At 47.4% G+C, this 22,988-nt stretch overlaps 1 protein-coding gene across 1 annotated transcript in view; it reads right to left on the reverse strand.

Moving 5' to 3' along the window:
* The window catches only part of LOC137333254 (endonuclease/exonuclease/phosphatase family domain-containing protein 1-like), a 37,646-nt gene that overhangs the window by 11,248 nt on the left and 3,410 nt on the right, over nucleotides 1–22,988 (reverse strand). The window contains exons 2-5 of the mRNA XM_067997415.1: nucleotides 19,011–19,870; nucleotides 11,454–11,505; nucleotides 5,808–5,918; nucleotides 2,084–2,218 (exon numbers count right to left, since the gene is read on the reverse strand). Of these exons, the coding sequence (XP_067853516.1) occupies nucleotides 2,084–2,218; nucleotides 5,808–5,918; nucleotides 11,454–11,505; nucleotides 19,011–19,852 (1,140 nt within the window). The 5' untranslated portion in view covers nucleotides 19,853–19,870. The remainder of the gene's footprint in view (nucleotides 1–2,083; nucleotides 2,219–5,807; nucleotides 5,919–11,453; nucleotides 11,506–19,010; nucleotides 19,871–22,988) is intronic.

Below are 22,988 nucleotides of genomic sequence, written 5' to 3' on the forward strand. Positions count from 1 at the left end.
ACGACAATCCGGTAGTTTCACGGCCATCATTACTGATACTAGTTTTTTTAATTCCAGTTTTTATTTCAATTAATTGAATTTAAATTCCCCAACTGCCATGGGGGGATTTGAACTCATGATGCCAGATTATTCGTCCAGGCCTCTGGATTGCTAGTTTAGTAACATAACCACTATGCTACTGTACCCCTAATTTGCTTTAGATTTCAGCAGGTGGCAGCTTCCACTGGCAGTCAATTGTATAGGAGTGAGTGGGTGTGGACTATTGTGTATTCGGGTTCTTGGTGGACAGCGTGTTGTTGATGTGTTATAATCTTTAATGTGCCAGACTATTATGTCAAAATGTTTATTCCTCCAGTGTTGGCATCAATCGATGTCAAAGATCTTCATGGCATCTATTGTAAAAACTAACAGATGTCGTGGATGAATTTCAACAATAACTTGCATTTTTATGGAGTGTTCAACATGAAAAAAGTCCCAAGATGATTTAAAGAGGGAAAAAATAAAAACGGACACATATCAAGCCATGGTTCGAGAGTTAGGAAAGGCGACTGGTTGAAAAGCTAGGTTTTGATTAAATTTTTAAAACAATGACTTACATTTATGTAACATCTTTAATGTAGTAAAACATCCCAAGGCACAGGGCCACGTGAGATATTAGGACAGGTGACCAAAAACGTAGTCAAAGAGGTAGGTTTTAATAAGTCTTAAAGGAGGAGAGATAGAGGTGGAGAGGTTTCGGGAGGGAATTTCAGAGCTTAGGGCCTAGGCAGCTGAAGGCACAGCCGCCAATGGTGGAGCGAGGAAAATCAGGGATTTGCAAGAGGCCAGATTTTATAGGTGGAGAAAGAAGTGGAGAAGTGGATGGGGTTTAGGGAAGGACTTCCAGAGAATGGGCCCAAGGTGACTGAAGTCCCTATCCAAGGAGGGGGAGATGCATACTAGGCTGAGCCAGAGGATTGAAGGGTGTGAGATGTAATGCAAGGTTTTAGCACGTTGCAGAGGTAAGATCCTGCAAGGCCATGGAAGGGTAGGAAGATAAAAACGATGATTTTAAACTCAATGTGCTGGGAGACAGGAAGCCAGTTTTGGTCAGTAAGGACTGGGTGGTGGGGGGGAGGTGCAGGATGATGGGTGATTGGGACATGGTGCAGGACAGCATACAGGCGGCTGAGATTAAAGTAGAAGTTTATGGAGGGTGGAGCCCAGGAGGTCGGCAAGGAGAGCACTGGAGAAATCAGGTCTCGAGGTGACAAACCCTTGGACAAGGGTTTTTGCAGCAGTGAGGCTAAGGCAGCAGCTTGAGGTGGGTGAGGTTGTGGGAGGTGGAAGTAAGCAGCCTTGGCAATGAATAGGATGTGGGGTTTGAAGCTTAGTTCAGAATCAGAACAGAAAGCTAAGATATAAAATGGCCTAATTCAGCCAGAGTAAAGGACAGAATTAAGAGCAAAGGAGCAAAAATAGGATATAGGAAACATAGGAAAAGAAGTATCTTTCTCTGCTTCAAATGCTTATCTCATCTTCCCTTAAAATTTGCAACGGTGCCACAAACACCAACAGACTAAATGACCAATTAATCTGTTTCTGATGGTGCTATTTGTTGGAGGAATATTTGGCCTGGACACAGGGAGAACTACCTGCTCTTCTTCAATTAGTAAATCCACCTGCATCACTGGAACAGGGACCTCAGTTTCTTGGACCAACCAAAGGACAGCACCTCTGACAGTGCAGCACTCTGTCAATGCAGCACCGCGTCAGTACTGCACTGAAGCGTGTCGGCCTAGATTGTGTGCTCTGGAGTGGGGCTTGAACTGACAACCAACTGAGCTAAGCTGACACTGTCAGGAGCGAGGGAAGAAGGAAGAGCAGTGAGGAATGAAAAAAGACAAATATGGAAATGCATACAGTGGTCAAAATACAGTGTTATGTTTTCTGGCCCCCCTCCCACTGGTGCCCTGATGATCTGGGGTGGACAAGGCCGGAAAGTTGCTCAGGGCACCACTGCCTCCCCCATCCCCATTTCCTGATGTAAAGTTTAATATAGGTGGCCTCCAGTAGCAGCAAGGCCTTTTCGACTGTACCTTACCTTAAAACGTCCTAGCAAAGGCTGACTGTACGGCTGATGTCCATTGTCCTGCTCCAGCAGTTTTTCTAGGCTGACGGCCCTGTCCAGTTCGAGGCCTGAGCTACTGTCCCAAAGAAAGGCCACGCGTTCTACCTCCTGTGGGAAAGTTGAGAGCAAAAAATGAAACGGCCAAGCTTTCTCATAGAAGGAAAATACCAAAGTAAATTGTGTTCAGGTGGTTTGCGCAGAGTGGGGCTGAGAGATCTGTGGGGTGGGGATGTGGTTAGAAATTCACACTAAATAATTGCAGTGCACACTATTTTGGAAATATTTTAGGGACTTGTGGAACTGGATTTGCCTACATTCTGATTTTACAGAGTAAAATCCATGTCCCCTTTATATGGAAGGAAAAGGGCGAGCCAGTTTGCAGCCCAGAAAGAGGCCAGTTATGAGGGGCATCATTCCAAGTATATTAAATAATAAATGAAAATAGATAAGATAAACCTACTACTTAAAATTAAGCCAGGAAAATAGGGTCAGAGCACATAAATGGAGATTAGAACCATGGAAGTTCACAGCTCACAAGAAGGCTATATATATGTTTTATCTTTCATTCAGCCCATCCTGTCTGTGCCAGTTTTTTGCTAGAGCAATCCAAATTTATTTTCACTGCCCTGCTCGCCCTCTATAGTCCTATATCTTCCTTTATTTCAAATGCGTATCTACTCTGTCCTTAAATGATGCAATGGTCTCTGCCTTAATGATCATGGTGACAAAGCATTCCATGCTCCATCAATCCTCAAACCAACTAAGCTAAGCTGATGCTGTGAAGACCAGAGGAAGGAGGGAAGAAAGGAAGTAAAAGCACGGCAATCAAAGAGGCAAATATGGACATTTCTCCTCTCCTCTCTCTTCACTCTCTCAGTGACCATTTTAAATCAATGACCCCTCGTCTCTGACTCCCCCACCAGAGGAAATAGTCTTCCCTATCCACTCTATCAAAACCCTTCATAATTTTAAAAACCTCTCTTAAATTTTTTTGAGGATATAATTAACAGGGGAACCGGTGGATGTAGTAAATTTGGATTTTCAAAAGGCATTCGATAAGGTGCCACATAAAAGGTTCTTATGCAAGATAAGGGCTCATGGGGTTGGGGGAAACATATTGGCATGGGGAGAGGATTGGTTAACGGACAGGAAACAGAGAGTAGGGATAAACTAGTCATTTTCAGGATGGCAGGTTGTAACTAGCGGGATGCTGCAAGGATCGGTGCTGGGGACTCAGCTATTCACAATCTATGTTAATGACTTAGATGAAGGGACCGAGTGTAATGTATCCAAGTTTGCTGACCATACAAAGCTAGGTGGGAAAGTAAGCTGTGAGGAGGACACAAAGAGTCTGCAAAGGCATACTGACAGGTTAAGTGAGTGGGCAAGAAGGTGGCAGATGGAGTATAATGTGGGGAAATGTGAGGTTATTCACTTTGGTAGGAAGAATAGAAAAACAGAATATTTTTTAAATGGTGAGAAACTAGTAAATGTTGGTGTTCAGGGAGACTTGGGTGTCCTCGTACAAGAAACACAAAAAGTTAGCATGCAGGTACAGCAAGTAATTAGGAAAGCAAATGGAATGTTGGCCTTTATTGCAAGGGGGTTGGAGTACAAGAGTAAGGATTACTACAGTTGTACAGGGCTTTGGTGAGACCACGCCTGGAGTACTGGGTATAGTTTTGGTCTCCTTGTCTAAGGAAGGATATACTTGACTTAGAGGTGGTGCAACAAAGGTTCACTAGATTAATTCCTGGGATGAGAGGGTTGTCCTATGAAGAGAGGTTGAGTAGAATGGGCCTATACTCTCTGGAGTTTAGAAGAATGAGAGGTGATCTAATTGAAACATAGAAGACTCTGAGGGGGCTTGACAGGTTACATGCTGAGAGGTTGTTTCCCCTGGCTGGATAGTCTAGAACTAGAGAGCGTAGTCGCAGGATAAGGGGTTGGCCATTTAAGACTGAGATGAGGAGAAATTTCTTCACTCAGAGGATTGTGAATCGTTGGAATTCTTTACCCCAGAGAGCTGTGGATGCTGAGTCATTGAATATATTCAAGGCTGAGATAAATAGATTTTTGGACTCTGGGGGAATCAAGGGATCTGGGGATTGGATGGGAAAATAGAGTTGAGATCGAAGATCATGATCTGATTGAATGGCAGAGCAGGCTCGAGGGGCCGTATGGCCTACTCCTGCTCCGCTCGCCCTCTATAGTCCTATACCTTCCTCTATTTCAAATGCGTATCTACTCTGTCCTTAAATGATGCAATGGTCTCTGCCTTAATGATCACGGTGACAAAGCATTCCATGCTCCATCAATCCTCAAACCAACTGAGCTAAGCTGATGCTGTGAGGACCATTGGATTGCTCTAGCAAAAAACTGGCACAGACAGGATGAGCTGAATGAAAGATAAAACATATATATAGCCTTCTTGTGAGCTGTGAACTTCCATGGTTCTAATCTCCATTTATGTGCTCTGACCCTATTTTCCTGGCTTAATTTTAAGTAGTAGGTTTATCTTATCTATTTCTTATGTTCTTAAGTTGTGAAATCTTCTCAGCCTTCTCTTGGATGAATTTGTAAACAGATCAAGCATTGTGCCTGTGGCTTAGTATCTGATTTGCACTTCTGGAGTAAACAGTCATGGAGTGAGATGTTTCCACAAAGTACCTGGAAGTATTGGATTGCTAATACTGAGTCATAGAATTTTACTGCACAGAAAGCCACCATTTAGCTCGTCATACCTGTGCCAGCTTTCTGAAAGAGAAATCCACGTGGCCCCATTGTCCTGCTATTTCCTCATACTCTTTTACATTTCTATTTTTCAAATATTTATCCACTTCCTTTAAAAAAAACGATGATGGATTCTGCTTCCACCCTGTTTCTGGACGGCATTCCATGTCTTAACAACACTCCGTGTAAAAAAGAATGTCTCCCATCTTCTTTCTTTTGGTGATCTTAAATTTCTTTTGGTGTGACCTCCCGTTATGCCCTCTAGATACTGACTCACTGACCATTCATCTTATCAAAACCGCTTCATTATTTTGATCACCTCTGTCAGGACTCCTCTTAACCTTCTCTGTTCTATTGAAAAGAGCCCCAGCTTCTTTTGTGTCTCCTCATAACTAAAGCCTCTCATCCCTGATAATCATGTTAGGCCCTGCAACCCTTCCATGGCCTTGATATCTTTCCTAAATTAGTGTGCCCAAAAGTGGATGCCTTGGAGTAGAATTTCCACAGGGGTTCCCCCACTATCCAGTCGTAACATTGGTGGAAGATCAGTGGAGACTGGAAAAACGGCTGTTCCACCATTTCTGCAGGGTTTCTGCCGATCTACCACTGAAGTTATGGCAGGAGATCAAGAGAACCTCCATGGAAATTCTATCCCCATCTCCTAACTGCAGCCAAACCAATGATTTGCATAGGTTTAGCGTTATCTCTTTTGCTTTTGTTTTCTATGCTCCTATTTATAAAACCTCGAATTCCCATATGGCTTTTTAAAAAATATTTATTATCTACTCGTCCTCCCACTTTTAACCCATTTTTTTTGGACTTTATAATATTTAAAAATTATGTAATGTCAGGGTAAAACTACTTCTGTTATGATGTCGCAGATTGGTGCTGCACCAAACACTATGGGCTGTTTGATTAGGATGGGACTGATAATTTAGGCAAAGAATTTTGCTGGTGAGGTTACCTGTTTCTCTTGTCCTGGTGGGTTGTCCAACACAACGTACTTCCAGTTGCCCCGTTCCCCTTTCCATTCTTTAATTGCAGCGATGGTGGGTTTCTCGAGCTCCAGGCATATCTGGGGAAAACAAGCATTGGAGCAGATTAATAATGTGCTGGCGTTTACCTGCCATCCTCTACTGCTGGGCACAGTAACTCTATGGGTAAGTAAAGAAGAAGGATTTACATTTATGGGACTCTTTGTCAAGTCTCTGACAAACATCCCAAAATACTTTACATACAATTAATTTCAAGTGCAGTCACTGTTATGTAGGCAAACACAACTGTCATTTTACATGCACCAAGTTTCCATGAACAGCAGTGAAATGAATAACTTTTTGAATCTATTTTAAATGATGTTGGTTGAGGGATGAATGCTGGTTAGGACACCAAGAGAACTCCCTGCTCTTCATCGAATCAAGTCATCACTAATATCCACCTGAAAGAGCAGGTAGGTCCTTGGTTTAACTTCTCATCCAAGGATGGTATCTCCATCAACACAATGCTTGTCAGTACTGCTGTAGGGTGCCAGCCCAGGTTATGTATTCAAAACCTTCTGATATGGAGACAAGAGTGCTACCAACTGAGCCAAACTGACAGGTAGTGACTCACAGAATTCCTCCCTACCTTTGATAATTTTATTTGTTGTTGAGGGTGTGATTATGATTTGTTTTTTGTCCCTATCCAGCTCCCACAACTCATGACAACACTGTAGTAGGGTGACATGCTCCAAGGTCATTCCCAGTGACGTTTTGTAACCAGTCACAAGGGGCAAGGGGTGGCGTGGTGGGAGATGCAAGGAAATGACTTAACATCTAATAATTCCCCCTCCTTTGTGGGCGGATGTGCCTAGTCTCCACTCAGTGGTTCCCCATGGCAACAAAGCTAAGATCCAGCACACAACAAAGGTGGGGTGAGCAGGTTAAAAATGTGACTCCTGCACCCGTCACTCAGAGGCTTGATGGGTTCAGGCTCCAATATACTGCACCTTTGTGTGTAGATGTTTTAATAACCTTCATTAACAGGGTTCCTCCTTAGATCGGCAATGTCCTTCAACTTGTCTGCTCCACACAACAGGCACCTCAGCTCAGTAGCCTCATAGAGGCCTAGCATTCCAGTTTGTTTTAAATCTCCTTTGAAATGGACCAAAGCTGATTTTTGAAAAAAAGAGAACTGGGAAATAAAGGGGGAAACTCATCCCTCAAGGACCCTTAAGGAGTCCAGTGAAGAGCTGTCTGCCTGTGGGACAGGCTCACTGGAGTCCAGTGAAGAGATGTCTGACTGTGGGACAGGCTCACTGGAGTCCAGTGAAGAGATGTCTGACTGTGGGACAGGCTCACTGGAGTCCAGTGAAGAGCTGTCTGTCTGCGGGACAGACTCACTGGAGTCCAGTGGAGAAATGTCTGCGGGACAGACTCACTGGAGTCCAGTGAAGAGCTGTCTGCCTGTGGGACAGGCTCACTGGAGTCCAGTGAAGAGCTGTCTGTCTGTGGGACAGGCTCGCTGGAGTCCAGTGAAGAGCTGTCTGTCTGTGGGACAGGCTCACTGGAGTCCAGTGGAGAAATGTCTGTCTGTGGGACAGACTGTCACCTCCCTCCCCCAGTCTGGTATCACTCCAGGGCAGGCTGTTTGAGCTGGGTTGTGGAGACTAGCTTGTTAATGATGAGAAACTCAAAACAGGAACTGCATGAAAAATGTACCTGTGGCCAGGGAGAAATGATCTAGATCAATGGCTCCCAGTGACAGTGCAAGGAGAAGCTCCCTAGGTTTCTGTGCATCATTGATGGCATTCGCTGCTTAAATATTTTCAAACCCTGACCACTTATAGGTTAAAGACTGTACTGTAAGGCACTCCCTGTGCCTTGGTTTGTAATCGGACCAAGAAGTGTTGTGTGAGCTACCTGGGTTTGATTGCTGGGATGTGCTGAGTCAGCAGATCGCTGCTGGGTTGGCTGTAGGCTGCGAAAGACTGCCCTCAGCTTCCCTGAGGTAGGGAGTGTTTCCCCCTCTCCTGGTCACTAGTCAGAGACTCCTGCTGGACATGTGCGGATGTCAGGTGAGGGACAGTTATGAGCACGGCTTTGGTTCTCCCCATGGTGTAATAGCTTGCTGAGGCTCACTGGATAGACCACACGAAGAGTGGTCACTTGGGCAAGGTGACAGAGGGCAGCTGGTGTCCGAGGAACTGCGCCCCCCACCACCATCCCCTCTCCCAAAACAGGGAGTAGGTGCCACCAGTAAAGGAGAAAAATGGAGGGAAAAACATTTATGTAGCACCTTTAATGTAGTAAAATGTCCCACGGCATTACACAGGCGTGTAATCAGACAAAATTTGACACCAAGCCACATCAGGAGATATTAGGACAGGCGACCAAAAGTTTGATCAAAGAGGTAGGCTTTAAGGAGCATCTTAAAGGAGGAGAAAGAGGTAGAGAGGAGAGATTTAGGGAGGGAATTCCAGAGCTTAGAACCTAGGCAGATGGAGGCACGGCCAACAATGGTGGAGTGAAGAAAATCGGGGATGCGCAAGAGGCCAGAATTGGAGGAGCGCAGAGATCTCGGAGGGTTGTAGGGCTGGAGGAGGTTACAGAGATGGGGAGGAGCGAGGCCATAGAGCGATTAGAACACCAGGATGAGAATTTTATAACTGAGGCGTTGCTGGACCGGGAGCCAATCTAGGTCAGCGAGCACAGGGTGAACGGGACTTGGTGCGGGTTGGGACCCAAAAGTTACAGGCACGGATTTCCCACTTTAGTGCTTCTGCCACACACTGCGATTGCAGATCAGGAAGTTCTGCATTCCAGTTGGAAAATCACAGGCCGGGAGTGTGGAATTTCCTGATCTGCGCTCCCAGGGAGCGCTGAAGTGGAAGATTCAGGCCTTTCTCTCTCTCTTTAAAACCATGCTGATTGAAATATTTACAGAAACAGTGAGTGCTGCAGCTTCGGGTCCCACTGCAGCCAGGATTTACTGCAGAAGACAAAACGCACAGCATCGTGCACCTGCTACAGACGGCAGTGCAGTAAACACTGCTCAATTATTCTAAAGCGTGATAATATTACACATCTGCATTTAGCACCAGATTGAGTTTCAGTGGGTGCGACACATGCTTGGAATCCAATTAATAACAAGGAGAGAGCACATTCAGAGGCAGGGGTGATTGAACTGAATTCCAGCCAAACATTTGTACAATGAGGCCATCTTGGGTTAACTTGTGGATCGCAGATCTTAGGGAGCTAAATTTATTCCAACAAAAGTTTAGGGGGCAAGGAATGTGAAATGAAGGCAATTGATGAGGTGGTTGTGGAGAGTTGGTCACGTTGGGGGTGAAGTTGGAGGAGGAGGGGGTCTCGTTGCCCCCTCACAGCTGGCGCCGGGAGGCCCAGTCCATATAGGATTCAGACCTCATCCAAACAGAGGTTCCGCTGCAACTTGCCGATTGTGGGATGGCGGGAAATCAGCCGGCTCCCATACTGAGTCGGCGGGAGGTTATGACTCGGGGTGGGGGGGGGGGGGGGGGGGGCGGCGGAGAGAGGGAGGAGGGGGAGAGGGGGAGGAGAGGGGATGTAATCCCGGGGAGGGGGGTGGAGAGGGGGGAGGCAATGCGGGTAAGAGGGGAGGGTATGTAATCTGGGGGAGGGGGGTGAGGGGCGAAGGAGAGAGGGGGGAGGCAATGCAGAGGGCAACCGCCTCATCAATTGCCTTCACTTCACAAACCAGGAGGGCACATTAAACTAGAAATGATCACTCGGCCCATCAAACCCACTCCTTCTATTCTGTCACTCACTCGTTTACTTCATCTGCTGAGAGAAGGTTCTTTTAGAAACACTCACCAATCACTTAAGCAAGAAATGTCCAAGCTTCTTGCCTTTGAGGTCCACTGAAATGCATTCCCTGGAGTCCCAGGAGGATCCAGATATATCAAGTTTAAATCCATGTCCCCAGGAGTTTGCTGAAATCTCAAGTTTCTCACGTTAACAGGCCACTCAAGAAAGGCCCCCGGGAAATGTTGACATTTTAGTTTTGTGGGCCCAGGAGGAGCCGGAGTGAAACAAAGAAAGACCCAATCAAATGCTGGAGTGTTTGAGCCCCTCCCACCTCGGGATTGCCTCTTCCTCCTCCCCGGGATTACATCCCCTCCCCTCCCACCAGTATTGCCTCCCACTAACCCCCCTGACATGGGATTACACCCCGTCCCCTCCCCTCCCCCCAACATTGCCTCCCCCCTCCCTCCCCACCTGGGATTACTACTCCTTCCCCTCCCTCCTCTCCCCCCTCACCCCCTGGGATTACACCTCCTCCACTCCCCTACCCTGGGCATTGCCTCCCCCTCCCCCCACCTGGGATTACACCCCCTCCCCCCATCATTGCCTCCCCCCTCCCCCCCCCACCATTCCGTGATTACATCCCCTCCCCTTCCCCCGGCATTGCCACCTCCTCCCCCCCGGGATTACACCCCCTCCTCCCATCATTGCCTCCCCCCTCTCCCCCACCTGGGATTACACTCCTTCCCCTCCATCCTCTCCCCCCCCACCCCCTGGAATTACACCCCCTCCACTCCCCTCCCACGGGCATTGCCACCCCCTCCCCCCCCCCCGGGATTACACTCTCTCCCCCCATCATTGCCTCCCCCCTCTCGCCCTCACCCTTCCGTGATTACATCCCCTCCCCTTTCCCCGGCATTGCCACCCCCCTCCCCACCCTGGGATTACATACCCTCCGCTGCCCCCCTGCATTGCCTCTCCCTTCTACCTCCCCCCGATTACATACTCTCCCCTCCTCCCCACATTGCCTGCCCCCTCTCCACCCCCCACCCTGGGATTACATCCCCTTCCCTCCCCCTTCCCCCTCCTCCCTCTCCCCCCCCCCCCCCCCCCCCCCCACCCAGAGTCACAACCACCCGTTAACTCAGTATGGGAGCCAGCTGATTTCCCGCCATCCTAAATCGGCACGTTGCAGCGGAACCTCTGTTTGGATGAGGTCTGATCCTGAGTATGGTTTGGGCCAGCCAGCATTGCCTTTGAGGGGGCAGCGAGACCCCTCCTCCTCCAACTTCACCCCCAACATGGCCGGAAATTGGATCTCCTCCCTAATGTATATTTTAATTATTATGAATAAAGATCCTGATGGTTAATTTACTTCTTGGTGAATGAGGGGTCGGTGAGTTGAGTATCTCCTGACTGTGCCTTAGTCTCGCATGGTGTCTGTCACAGTTTATTCAGTAGCTGAACATTGAACACTTCAAATAGAGAATGCTGGAAACACTTAGGTCAAAGTTCATAGTGCGACATGTGAACTTTACTTGCTAACCCAAGAATAACAGGAATGCTCCGCTGCACATGACCTCCAGCCACTCCCCACTACCGCTAATCAGGTGCTTTGAATGAAAAATGTCCCACCGCAGCAGTGTTAGTCTGCGTGATGTGGCCAGAACCTTGGGGAAAACACCCAGAGGGAAAGAAACAATCCCAGGCTTGGCGGAATTTACCCTGAGGAAAATTCCCCTTTAAATGAGAAGGCTGTTGGGGTATTTCCACACGCGAGGCCTTCTCCGTGTTTACAGTGAAAACATTCAACGGGTAAAACTAAACAAAACAAACAGGTGAGGAGTTACCTCATCTAAAGCATCTTCATCCAGCACCTCTTGCATCGCCAATAACTTGATCCTGCAACAGACACAAGCTGACGTCAGTCTCTTCAACAATAAGTCCTTTGACAAGGAAATTATTTTGACTTTCTTTTCTTTTTGTTTTAATTTTCTTTTACCAGCTAACCATATCCGGGACTAGTTTGTGTAGTAAAACTAGACCTTATGTTGGAAAGTAATCAGAGGCAAAAGTCGTTAAACATGGGAGAAGGAACAAAGTGAAAAAGAAAGATCCTGGGATTGGGACAGTCGACAACACCACTGGGGGATGGAGGCACATCAATTGGGATCCCAACAATAGCAACTGCTGTAGAGGAACTATATGGAAACTATGTGAAGACTTCAGGAGAGTGGGGGGAGACATGTTTTAGATGGATTTTCAACCCAAGGAAACAGGGAGCAGGACAGTAATCCAAAAGTGGGCTGCAGATGTGAGGCAAATGGCTATCTGTTTGGGAAGTTTGCAGAAAGTACTAACTCATTCAAGTGCCTTTCATGGTCACGAGTGGCACATTCCTGGACAAAAGGAGACTTTTGCATTCCCCTCTAAACTGACCTGTAGAGTTATCACAATCTCTTGCCACTGATGGCGAATTCCAGGCTTCTTTCATTAATACTTCGATGCCTGTGTGTTGTAGCGTCTTTCACACCAGCACCGCAACACTAGTGCCTCATGGTCAGTGGAACTACTGTTCTTCCCCTCCACCACTGCTGCAAATCTGCTGTATTCATTCTCTTTGACTGTGATGCCTGGTATGGAATGGAGGCACTGAGGTGGCAATTTTGTTCTGCACATTAGCCAATAATTTGCAATGGAGCCCTAGGAGTTAAACACTGGAACCAATTCTCTACCTCAGTGCTGTAGGGAGCAATATTTTGGATGCACTGCAGCTCAGTGAATTTAAGCACCAGCTAGGAGTATTTCACGATGGTGGCTAGTCACCTTGGTTTTGGCTTCTATGGGTTGTGGGAGGGGAGTGATTGTGTATGGATCCTGCTGTGGGCTTGCTGTGATGGCCCACATAGCTGAATAGCCCAGTAACGGCCATTGTACACAAAGAATAACCATCGCCAAGCCATTGGATTACTGCAAGTGCCTGTGGGACTATATCTTGCATGACTTGCTACACTTAGGAAAAGGGATGGGTAAGGAGAACAGTCTATTTGGTATATTGGTGGGGTGGGGGAAGGGAAGATGGGAATGACACCTAGAAAGAAGTACCAGGAAGGAGTTAAGAACTATCTTCACTTGTACAAATCCCCATTAAAACTAACAATCTAATTTCTATGCCTATCGCGCACACTATGGGGGAACAGTATAACCTACTCCTTGCTTAGTATGGTTATAATATACACCTCAATCATTCTCAGATATCCCAGTCTTTATTCACTTCTGGAATCTGGGTATCCATTATTTCCCAGATTTTTGAGGGAAGTACAGCAGGTGTAAGAAAAGTAAATTCTTATTGAACTGTACCCCTTATACAGCTAATTGCATCTGCCACAGGTTCTGATGATGCAACACTCTTGTGTCATCATCAACCTAAATAGGAAACTGAGGCCACTGTTCTAAAATGTTTTGCATGAAGTATCAGGCGCAGCATGGGCGGGATGCAGAGAGTAGCTTACCCTCGCCTCTCTGATCAAGGTCAGGTATAGACACATGGTGAAGCTGCCTTTATGCTGTCTTAACAAGCGTGTTAGTTCCATTGCCCACAGTATGCCCTCCTCAAGTGAGTTGCCAATGCTGTGCCAGTTTGTACTGTATTAAGTGTAGTTCTGTCATGTAGTTGGTGCTCACCAAGAGCTGGGCTGAGCCCCATCCGAACCCATTTATTGGCAGCAGGTAGAAGAGATTTTCACTGTTCATTCAGGGCCGGATTCAAACCCTAGTCACAGAGGCGGACAACATCACACTGTTCCACCCACAACAATAACTTGCATTTATATTGCACCTTTAATTTATATAGCACCCAGGGCGCTTCACAGGAGCATTATCAGACAGAATTTGACACCGAGCCACATAAGGAGATATTAGAAAGAAAGACTTGTATTTATATAGCGCAGTTCACAGCCTCAGGATGTCCCAAAGCGCTTTACAGCCAATGGAGTATTTTTGAAGTGTAGTTACTGTTGTAATGTAGGAATCTTTTCCGTACAGTAAGATCCCACAAGCAGCAATTTGATAATGACCAGATAATCTGTTTTAGTGATGTTGGTTGAGGGATAAATATTGGCCAGGACACCGGGGAGAACTCCCCTGCTCTTCTTCGAATAGTGCCATGGGATCATTTACGTCCACCTGAGAGGGCAGATGGGGCCTTGGTTTAACGTCTCGTCCAAAACACAGCACCTCCGACAATGCAGCACTCCCGCAGTACTGCACTGGAGTGTCAGCCTAGATTTTGTGCTCAGCTCTCTGGAGTGGGACTTAAGCCCACGACCTTCAGACTCAAGAGGCGAGAGTGCTGCCCACTGAGTCACAGCTGACATTAGGACAGGTGACAAAAACTCTGTCAAAGAGATAGGTTTTAAGGAGCCTTTTAAAGGAGGAGAGAGAAGCAGAGAGGTTTAAGAAGGGAATTGCAGAGCTTAGGGCCTAGGCAGCTGAAGACACGGCCGCCAATGGTGGGGCGAGGGACATCGGGGCCGCACAAGGGGCCAGAATTGGAGAAGTGCAGAGTTTACACTCACTCTCTCTTAAATGATTTCAGTTTAGTTGCTGGTGGATGTAGCAATACCCCATAATGCATGACTGGCACTGGCATGGTTTCAGTGCAGAAATATAGACAGGAGATAAAGGGTAAATGCCAAACTCATTTTAAACAATCTGTGAGAGATAAGTGAGCAGCACTTGAAGAGTACCTCACCTCAGCACAAAGGGTCTATTGTATCATCTCAGCTGATGCCACAGGGAAGGGACATACAGATATCTCAGACATGTGATCCTGTTTTTATATGAAAACTTCAGGCAATTAAAGAGGCACCTTTAATTGTGGTTTAGCCCAAGTCTGAGTCGTTGGCCACACAGTAGACTGGCTCAGGAAAACACAGAGCCCATCAGTCAACAGCCAGATTGCCTGTGCTGTCAGCTCAAGGAGGCTGAATCTTTAAAGGGGAGGTGGAGGGGGGGGGGTGGAATTTTGGACAAAATGTACATGGACAGGGTGGACGAAGACCATCCAGGAAGTCAGTGTAGTTGCTGTTACCTCTGTTTAGATATTAGGATCCACCTGCATCCACCTGGAAGAAGGTGCACCTCATCTCTCTCAGCTTAACGACCTCCAGTAATACATCAGGTCCCCAGTGAGCTGGGGAAGTAGGAATTCCTGGTGTAGGGGGTCTCCGCCCTGGGTCCACCCTTTTGGGATCAATGGTCCTGTAAGGGGAGGGCGGAGGTTCTGCCCCTTACAGGGCCGAGCGGGAACTCCCAGGGTCGGTGGGCACCAGTTCCCTGCCTTGTTCTGCTGGAGTTACAGCAGGATTCTGGTGGGAACCTTGAGTAGATTTGGGGTCACAAACTTTAAAGAACTATGGCGGTGGGGGGGCGGGGTGGGGATTTAAACTTGAAAGGGCCGACGTTCCTACAGCAGTCGATCACAGAGCGATTGATTGCAGTAAGCAAGGTGGGAGATTTTTTTTAAAAATTAATTACTTTTCTTCCGCTGAGTCCACTGGCCACACTACACCCGTGGCAGGCACTGCGGCCAGTCCCCACCCTCCGACCTACCCGAGGTGGGCAAACTGTCACCAGCAGATATTTTGCCAGGAGCCTGCCAACGTTATGCTGACGACCCTGACCTTGGAATTCCGGCCGAAGTCGGGGGGGGAGAAGCTGCGGGAATAAGTTAGATTGCACGTGGGCCGATAAATAGTTTAGCGCCTTGTTGCACCATCCAAAAGGAACATTTGCCCCTGGGTGTCCCAAATGGAAAGTGTCTCATTCCTCCAACACCAACAACCAAAATTAAAATCAAGGCTTCAAAATAAATGGAATTATACCCCCACGTCAGAGGTGCTCCAGTGTCAGGTGGTCAGTGGAGGGGCAGTGCCGAGTTTATTTAGACTTATAAAGTTTTCACAACCTTGCTTTAGCAAACCACACGATCTGCTTTCATTGGTTTTGTACTTTTAATGTGATTTCTTTCCCCCCCTACATAACTTTCCTACTACAGCAACCTGATAAACAGTATAGAGGGACAGCAGTGGGACCTCAGCTGGCACTACCCAGCGGGCTTGTATACATCTGAGTAGACCTCAGGCACCATTGACCTGGATCCAAATTGGAGCACAAGTAGCTTGAGTTGTAAGGAAACTGAAGAATATTTATTTCTACCCATCCCTGCCCATTTGTAACCCCGCCCTGTACTTTAAAAAAAAATTAATCCTTGGGATCTGGGCATCGCTGGCAAGACCAGCATTTATTGCCCATCCCTAATTGCCCTTGCGAAGGTGGTGGTGGGCCTTCTTCTTGAACCGCTGCAGTCCGTACGGTGAAGGTTCTCCCACAGTGCTGTCAGGTAGGGAGCTGCAGGATTTTGACCCAGCGACGATGCAGGAACAGCGATTATATGTCCATACTTTAACAAAAATATGTACACTTCTTCACTAAAATTAGTGATAGCAGGAAAATTGAGCCCGTGGTGAGCTTTCCCCACCCTGCTGAGTAAATGGACACAGACCTTGACTATTGGAATGAACTTGAACTGCTTTATCGAAACATCCACTGGATAAATATTGACCGACAAACTGGCCTAACAAAGACTGTTCAGAGTCCGCAGTTACCCAGATAACACAGCTTAGTCATAAAAGCAGAATTGCTTTCAGTCACTCAGGTGTTAGGATGATTACCAAATGTGTTGTGTTAACTAAAGTTGTGAACTCTCGTTTTTGTAGTTGGAGAATTGAGAATGTTTGATGTCGGGTTGTTGACCTTGATCTAAACACGGACGCACCGTGGCTGCAGTGTGTACAATCTACAAGATGCACTGCAGCAACTCGCCAAGGCTTCTTCGACAGCACCTCCCAAACCTGCCATCTACAAGGACAAGGGCAGCAAATGCATGGGAACACCATCACTTCCATGTTTCCCTCCAAGTCACACACCAACCCGACTTGAACATATATCGCCGTTCCTTCAATGTCGTTGGGTCAAAATTGTGGAACTCTCTATCTGACAGCACTGTGGGAGTACATTCACCACATGACTACAGCGGTTGAAGAAGATGACTCACCGCCACCTTCTCAAGGGCAACTAGGGATGGGCAATAAATGCCGGCCTTGCCAGCCACACCCATATTCTGAGAATGAATTTTTAAAAATCCGAAGCCCTGAATGACTTTGTTGAGAGGGGACTGGGTGTACAGTGGGTTAGACAACCTAATTCAGCATAAATTGGCAGTCTCACTCAGACAGTATGGATAATGTAAAAATGTCACCCTAGTATAGTCAGGGGTGCTCCACTGAGGTTGTGGCTGAGGTGCATTGTTGGGGGTAAATTAGAGGAAACTTAATTCTGGATCTTTCTCTTCCCCTTGGAGTGTTAGACCCTAGTACTTGGTGCCTGAGATGGAACATGCTCCATTTCTCTGCACTAACTTTCCCTCAGTTTAATGTCTGGAAAATGAGTATATAACACACCTAGAACAAAAGAGAAATTAAACTGTTTGATATTCTTTTCTTCAGTGCTTTTTATGTTATAGCTTTTGCGATGAATGCTGTGTCCTTTATGAAGTCAGATCCCTCTACTGCTCTTTGTATAGCATGGCAAGCTATTTGAAGAAGAGTAGGGAGTTCTCCTGGTGTCTGGCCCAACATTCCTTGCTTAGCTAATCAGATTAACTGGTCATTTATCTTAATGCTGTTGGTAAAAGGTTACTGGTGCAGAATGCCTGTCGTATCTGCTTACATAACAACACTCACTGCACTCCAAGAAGTGAGTTAGTTTTAGATGTTTTGATATGATAAGGTGTCACATAAATGCAAATATTTCTTCACTGTCTTCTTTCTACAAACCAGCTACTCTTGGTGCTCAGTTTAGGTTGTGTTATAATCATATCCTACTGTTCTTCCATCCTGTTTTTTTCTCTCCAAAATGGCTCTCTCAATTCAACAACAACTTGCATTTGTAAATGGGCCTTTAATAAAATAATGCCCAAGGTGCTTCACAGAGAAGAGAGACTGACTGAGTGGTGATGGATTCAGGAGAGTTGTCCGAAGCCATTGTCAAAATGCTAGGTTTTGAGGCGGTTTTAAAGGTATGGGTGGAAATAATGGGGGGGAAATGCAACTTCCACAGATCTCTCACAGAGGTCAGGAGGACCCCAGCAGGTGTTCAGTTTTGTACATTGCGAACTTTGACATTAATAATATCTTACCTAATATGATGAAGAGTTTGGGGATAGTTCTGCCTTTTAGTTCCCTCCTCCACCAATCCTGGTAAGACCCTTAAAGCTCTTAGTTACGCGTTTGATTAACCTGCACATGTAAAATTCCTTTGTGCTCTATTTTAAACTTAGCCTCTAGTCAGTTTTTTTAAACTGGTTAATGATTATGTTAAACAGCATTTTGCCCAAACCCATTAGCCAGTGCGCTACCAGAGGAAATTAACCCCTTGTGTATTCTCACACCCATCATTGTCAGGGCATGTGATTTGGCACAAAGCCCAACTACAAATCATGCAGATTTCTTCTCTTATTACAGTTGTGGTCCTATTTCCTGCCCCCAGTACTGTAAATTTGCATAAGAAGTTTCGGATGCAGTGAAAACAGTAGTTTTTGAGCAGAGCGGAGCGATAACAAATGATTTGCCTCCAACAGCTCCCTTTCCCTAATCACTTTGCATAATTCTGAAAACTCTGGCTTGGCGTTTCCACAGAGTTCTCCTGATCCCCCACCGTACATGGCCGGTTACGCTGTTTCTCCAGATTTTATGGACGATATTTTAAAAATTAATTTGTTTGGGTTATGGGTGCCATTGGCAAGGCTGGCAGTTATTGCCCATCCCTAGTTGCCCTTAACTGAGTGACTCATTAGGCCACTTTAGAGGACAGTTACGAGTCAACCATGTTGGCGTGGGACTGGAGCCAGACCAGGTAAGGACGGCAGGCTTCCTTCCCTGAAGAACGTCAGTGATCCAGTTGGGTTTTTATGACAATCCGACCAATCTCATGGTCACTTTTACTGATTTTTACTTCCAGATTTTTAAAAACTGAATTCAAATTCTCAAACTCCATTGTGGGATTTGCCCAAGCTTTTGGATTACTAGTCCAGTAACATAACCAACTACATCATTTACACTCAAGCAGATCAGGAGAAGCCCCATGGGAATTCCATGTGTCCATTCTTAGGGAATTGATGCATTTCAGGGGAAGCTCGATAAGTACATGAGGGAGAAAGGAATAGAAGGTCATGCTGATAGGGTGAGAGGAAGAGGAGTGGGAGGAGGCTCGTGTGGAGCCCAAACACCAGCACAGACCAGTGTACATTCTATGTAATTCGATGAATGAGTGATGTTATTACAAACCCGTTTTCAAGCAGCGTCAAGCAGATGACTTCCCTTACTCCTCGATTGTTGATCTTGTCCACGGTGAGGCTCTGAAGGTTCCAACTGCCAATACGGACGACCTGCCTTCCATCAAACATCCCGGTGAATGCTTCAGCCGCAGGCCGAACTGAAGAGGCCCGATCCCGGACCCCGGGCTTCAGGCTGAGGTTCTGTAGGCTGTAGAAGGAGAAGATTGGATTGGGCTGGTCTCCTAACCGAACGCACGAACGGGAGGAGATGGGTTTCGGGTGGGTGACAGTGAGTTTGGATCTGATGGGACTCAACAACAACATGTCCATCCCGGTCACCTGAAGTAAATCGTCAATGTGCTTGAAAGGCCCGTACGCGGTACGGTGATGAACGATACGATGGGCGAGTTCCTCTGTCATTCCCTGTAAGGCCATGAGCTGTTTTTCTGAGGCGATGTTTATGTTCAGTTTGGTGGAAGACAGCAGGTCAAAACTCGACAGGTCTTCCATGGACTGGGAGGACTCCCTGCTGCTCACGCAGATCTCTGGCCTGATCTGTTGCAGCTTCGCGGCGCCCACTCCCGTCACCAAAGCCACGTCCTCGATTTTCCGGAACCCCCCGATCTTGTGGCGGTAAAGCACCATGTTGTGTGCCAGAGTCCGGTTGATCCCCTGCAGCGTCATCAGCTGCTCCTCGGCGGCCGTGTTGACGTTGACCCGGCTGCAGGCCACCCAGGTGTCGGCAAAGTTGCACGTGGCGCTGAGGTGTGGCCCTCTCTGCCGCTTTCTGGCCTTCGGGAGTTGGAGTCCCGGGTCACTCTGTGGCCGATGGCAGCTCAAGGGGTAGCCCATTTTACTTTGCCTTTCTGCCTGAGGAATCAAATACACTGTCGTTAGGGCCTCATAGAATCATAGAATGATACAGCACAGAAGGAGGCCATTCGGCCCATCGTGCCTGTGCCGGCTCTTTGAAAGATCTGTCAATTTAATTGACCAATGCAGGGCAGAACACTCACCAATCAGTCAGCCTTAATCTCATTAGAGCACTTGTTCTATTTTAGGCCGGGGACTAAGGCGGAGAAAAAGGCTTAGCAATGAATCTGTATACAGATCATAAACATTCTGCCTCCTACTGAGATCAGTGATATGGAGAGGATGCATAGGAAAAATCCCCACCTCAGTGTCACTAGGTAGATAAGGATAGGGAAGGCAATTGATCCCATCCTAGCTTATCCATCCAGAAAGATCCCAAAGGCTCTCTTCCATCTAATTACTTCTTCAATGATTCCAGGGTTTTTTGCCTACACTATCCTACCTGGAAGCCCATTCCAAGTACTGACCACTCTTTAGGATACATTCATTGATACCAAAACAGGGAATAAGAGCTCGAAGGGAGCGTGGGTCTGAGGTAGGGCTACAGCACGGCAGTTCCCACCCACTCTTCGAGTGAACTTACTCTTGATTGTGAACTCCTTGATATTGGTCCTAAATTTGTCTTTACCAAGTTTTAATCTTCACCCTTTGTCCTGCTGTCACCCAGTATATCCACTACTTTGCAGCAGATGATCACAGGTCTTCCACCAAGGGCCCCATAGCCATTATTCAAGAGCAATAAGAAGGAAATGTCTAGTTGTTTAGGAGTAAGCACACATTATTCCATCTAGGAACCCGACACTAAATCGTCACCTTCAAAGTATGCGGACATCAGAAGGTACAGAGTGAGTAGGGGACATTGATTCAGCCCATCAAGCCCACCCCTCCCAACACAATCACGGACATTTTATACAACCATAGACTTGCCCTGATTTATTCCATTTCTGTGGTGGGACGAGAGGGTGAGTAACAGCAGGAAAACCTTCAAAGAAAAAGTTGTGGTTTCTTTTTGACCCTTTAAAGCACTTGTAAGATCAAAAGATCGGCTCAGGAGGGGAAGGCCTTTCAGCCCATTTCAGCAACTAGTTGTTTGATAAATGAGTTCAGAGTTCTGACCTCAACAACCCTTCCTGGGAACTCGTTGAAAGAAAATTATCTGTGTCAGTCTGTATTATTTAGCTCACACCACTTTGATCGAATGGTGGTCACTTCCATGATCTTCACTGCAATGGAAGCACATTGATTTCCAAACTGGGATTCAATGACCCCAGGTAGTCCTTGAGGGAGAGTTTGTTGGGGGTGAGGGTCTGTGAGGGGTTGCCCGTGGGGGGGGGGGGGTCCGTGAGGGGGGAGTCTGTGAGAGGGGAGGGTCTGTGAGGGGTTGTCCGTGAGAGGGAGTCTGTGAGGGGGGGGGGGTCTGTGAGGGGTTGTCCGGGAGGGGTTGTCCGTGAGGGGCTGTCCGCCGGGGGGGGGGGGGATCCGTGAGGGGGAGTCTGTGAGGGGGGAGGGTCTGTGAGGGGTTGTCCGGGAGGGGTTGTCCGTGAGCGGTTGTCCGCGGAGGGGGGTGTCCCTGAAGGGGGGGTCTGTGAGGGGCCCCCAGGATGTGGTGCAGTCAGCAGCTTCCTGTCCATGTGGGTCAGGGATAGCATGTGATGTGAGAACACTGTGCTTAGAATTCCATATTGTATATCTTTCTGTATTTGTTTGCAACTTGCACACTCTGGGGTTGATTTTCAATTTGCCACCGGGGAATAAAATTGGAATTGTTGATCGGCCTCCCGTTATTAAAACCGTCTGGTTTTCATTTCCATTGATTTCCAGATAAGATAGTGGAATAAACCATGGCGGAGGAGGGATGGGGGAGCCGGGGAGGGGGTGGTGGAGGGGTGGTCCAAGCTGGTGGTAAACAGAGACTAACAATTGATGTTAAGTGCAAAAAAGAGAGCAGAACATGGACTAACAAAGCAACAGTAAAGAAGAAAGGCCTTTACTTACAATTAGAGACTGGAACCTCACCACAATAAACTCTGTACTTGCAGCTCTCCTGTTACGTTCCCCGTCCCCCACTCCCAGCTGAATGACTTGCAGGTATTTTTTTATTTGTTCATGGGATGTGGGCGTCGCTGGCAAGGCCAGCATTTATTGCCCATCCCTAATTGCCCTTGAGAAGGTGGTGGTGAGCTGCCTTCTTGAACCGCTGCAGTCCGTGTGGTGACGGTTCTCCCACAATGCTGTTAGGAAGGGAGTTCCAGGATTTTGACCCAGCGACGATGAAGGAACGGCGATATATTTCCAAGTCGGGTGTGTGACTTGGAGGGGAACGTGCAGGTGGTGTTGTTCCCATGTGACTGCTGCCCTTGTCCTTCTAGGTGGTAGAGGTTGCAGGTTTTGGAGGTGCTGTCAAAGAAGCCTTGGCGAGTTGCTGCAGTGCATCCTGTGGATGGTACACACTGCAGCCACGGTGCGCCGGTGGTGAAGGGAGTGAATGTTTCCGGTGGTGGATGGGGTGCCAATCAAGTGGGCTGCTTTGTCCTGGATGGTGTCGAGCTTCTTGAGTGTTGTTGGAGCTGCACTCATCCAGTCAAGTGGAGAGTATTCCATCACACTCCTGACTTGTGCGTTGTAGATGGTGGAAAGGCTTTGGGGAGTCAGGAGATGAGTCACTCGCCGCAAAATACCCAGCCTCTGACCTGCTCTTGTAGCCACAGTATTTATAGGGCTGGTCCAGTTAAGTTTCTGATCAATGGTGACCCCCAGGATATTGATGGTGGGGGATTCGACAATGGCAATGCCATTGAATGTCAAGGGGAGGTGGTTAAACCTCGATAAGCCAAACCCTTGACAACAGGTGTTTTGCGGGAGTGCAGCCTGCCTCAGATGTGCGGTTTTCCTTCTGTTCACTGTGCTCCCACATTCAGAGCCAGATTCACAATTCTTGGGCCCCTTGGTTTGTCCACACTCCCTCGCACAACCACACCCCCTCGCAACCACACCCCCTCGCACAACTACAGTCCCCCTCGCACAACCACCCCCCAACCACCCCCTCGCACAACCACACCCTCCTCGCACAACCACACTCCCCCTCGCACAACCACACTCCCCCTCGCACAACCAC

Source organism: Heptranchias perlo, chromosome 16 (assembly GCF_035084215.1).
Source record: "Heptranchias perlo isolate sHepPer1 chromosome 16, sHepPer1.hap1, whole genome shotgun sequence".
Taxonomy (NCBI): Eukaryota; Metazoa; Chordata; class Chondrichthyes; order Hexanchiformes; family Hexanchidae; genus Heptranchias; species Heptranchias perlo.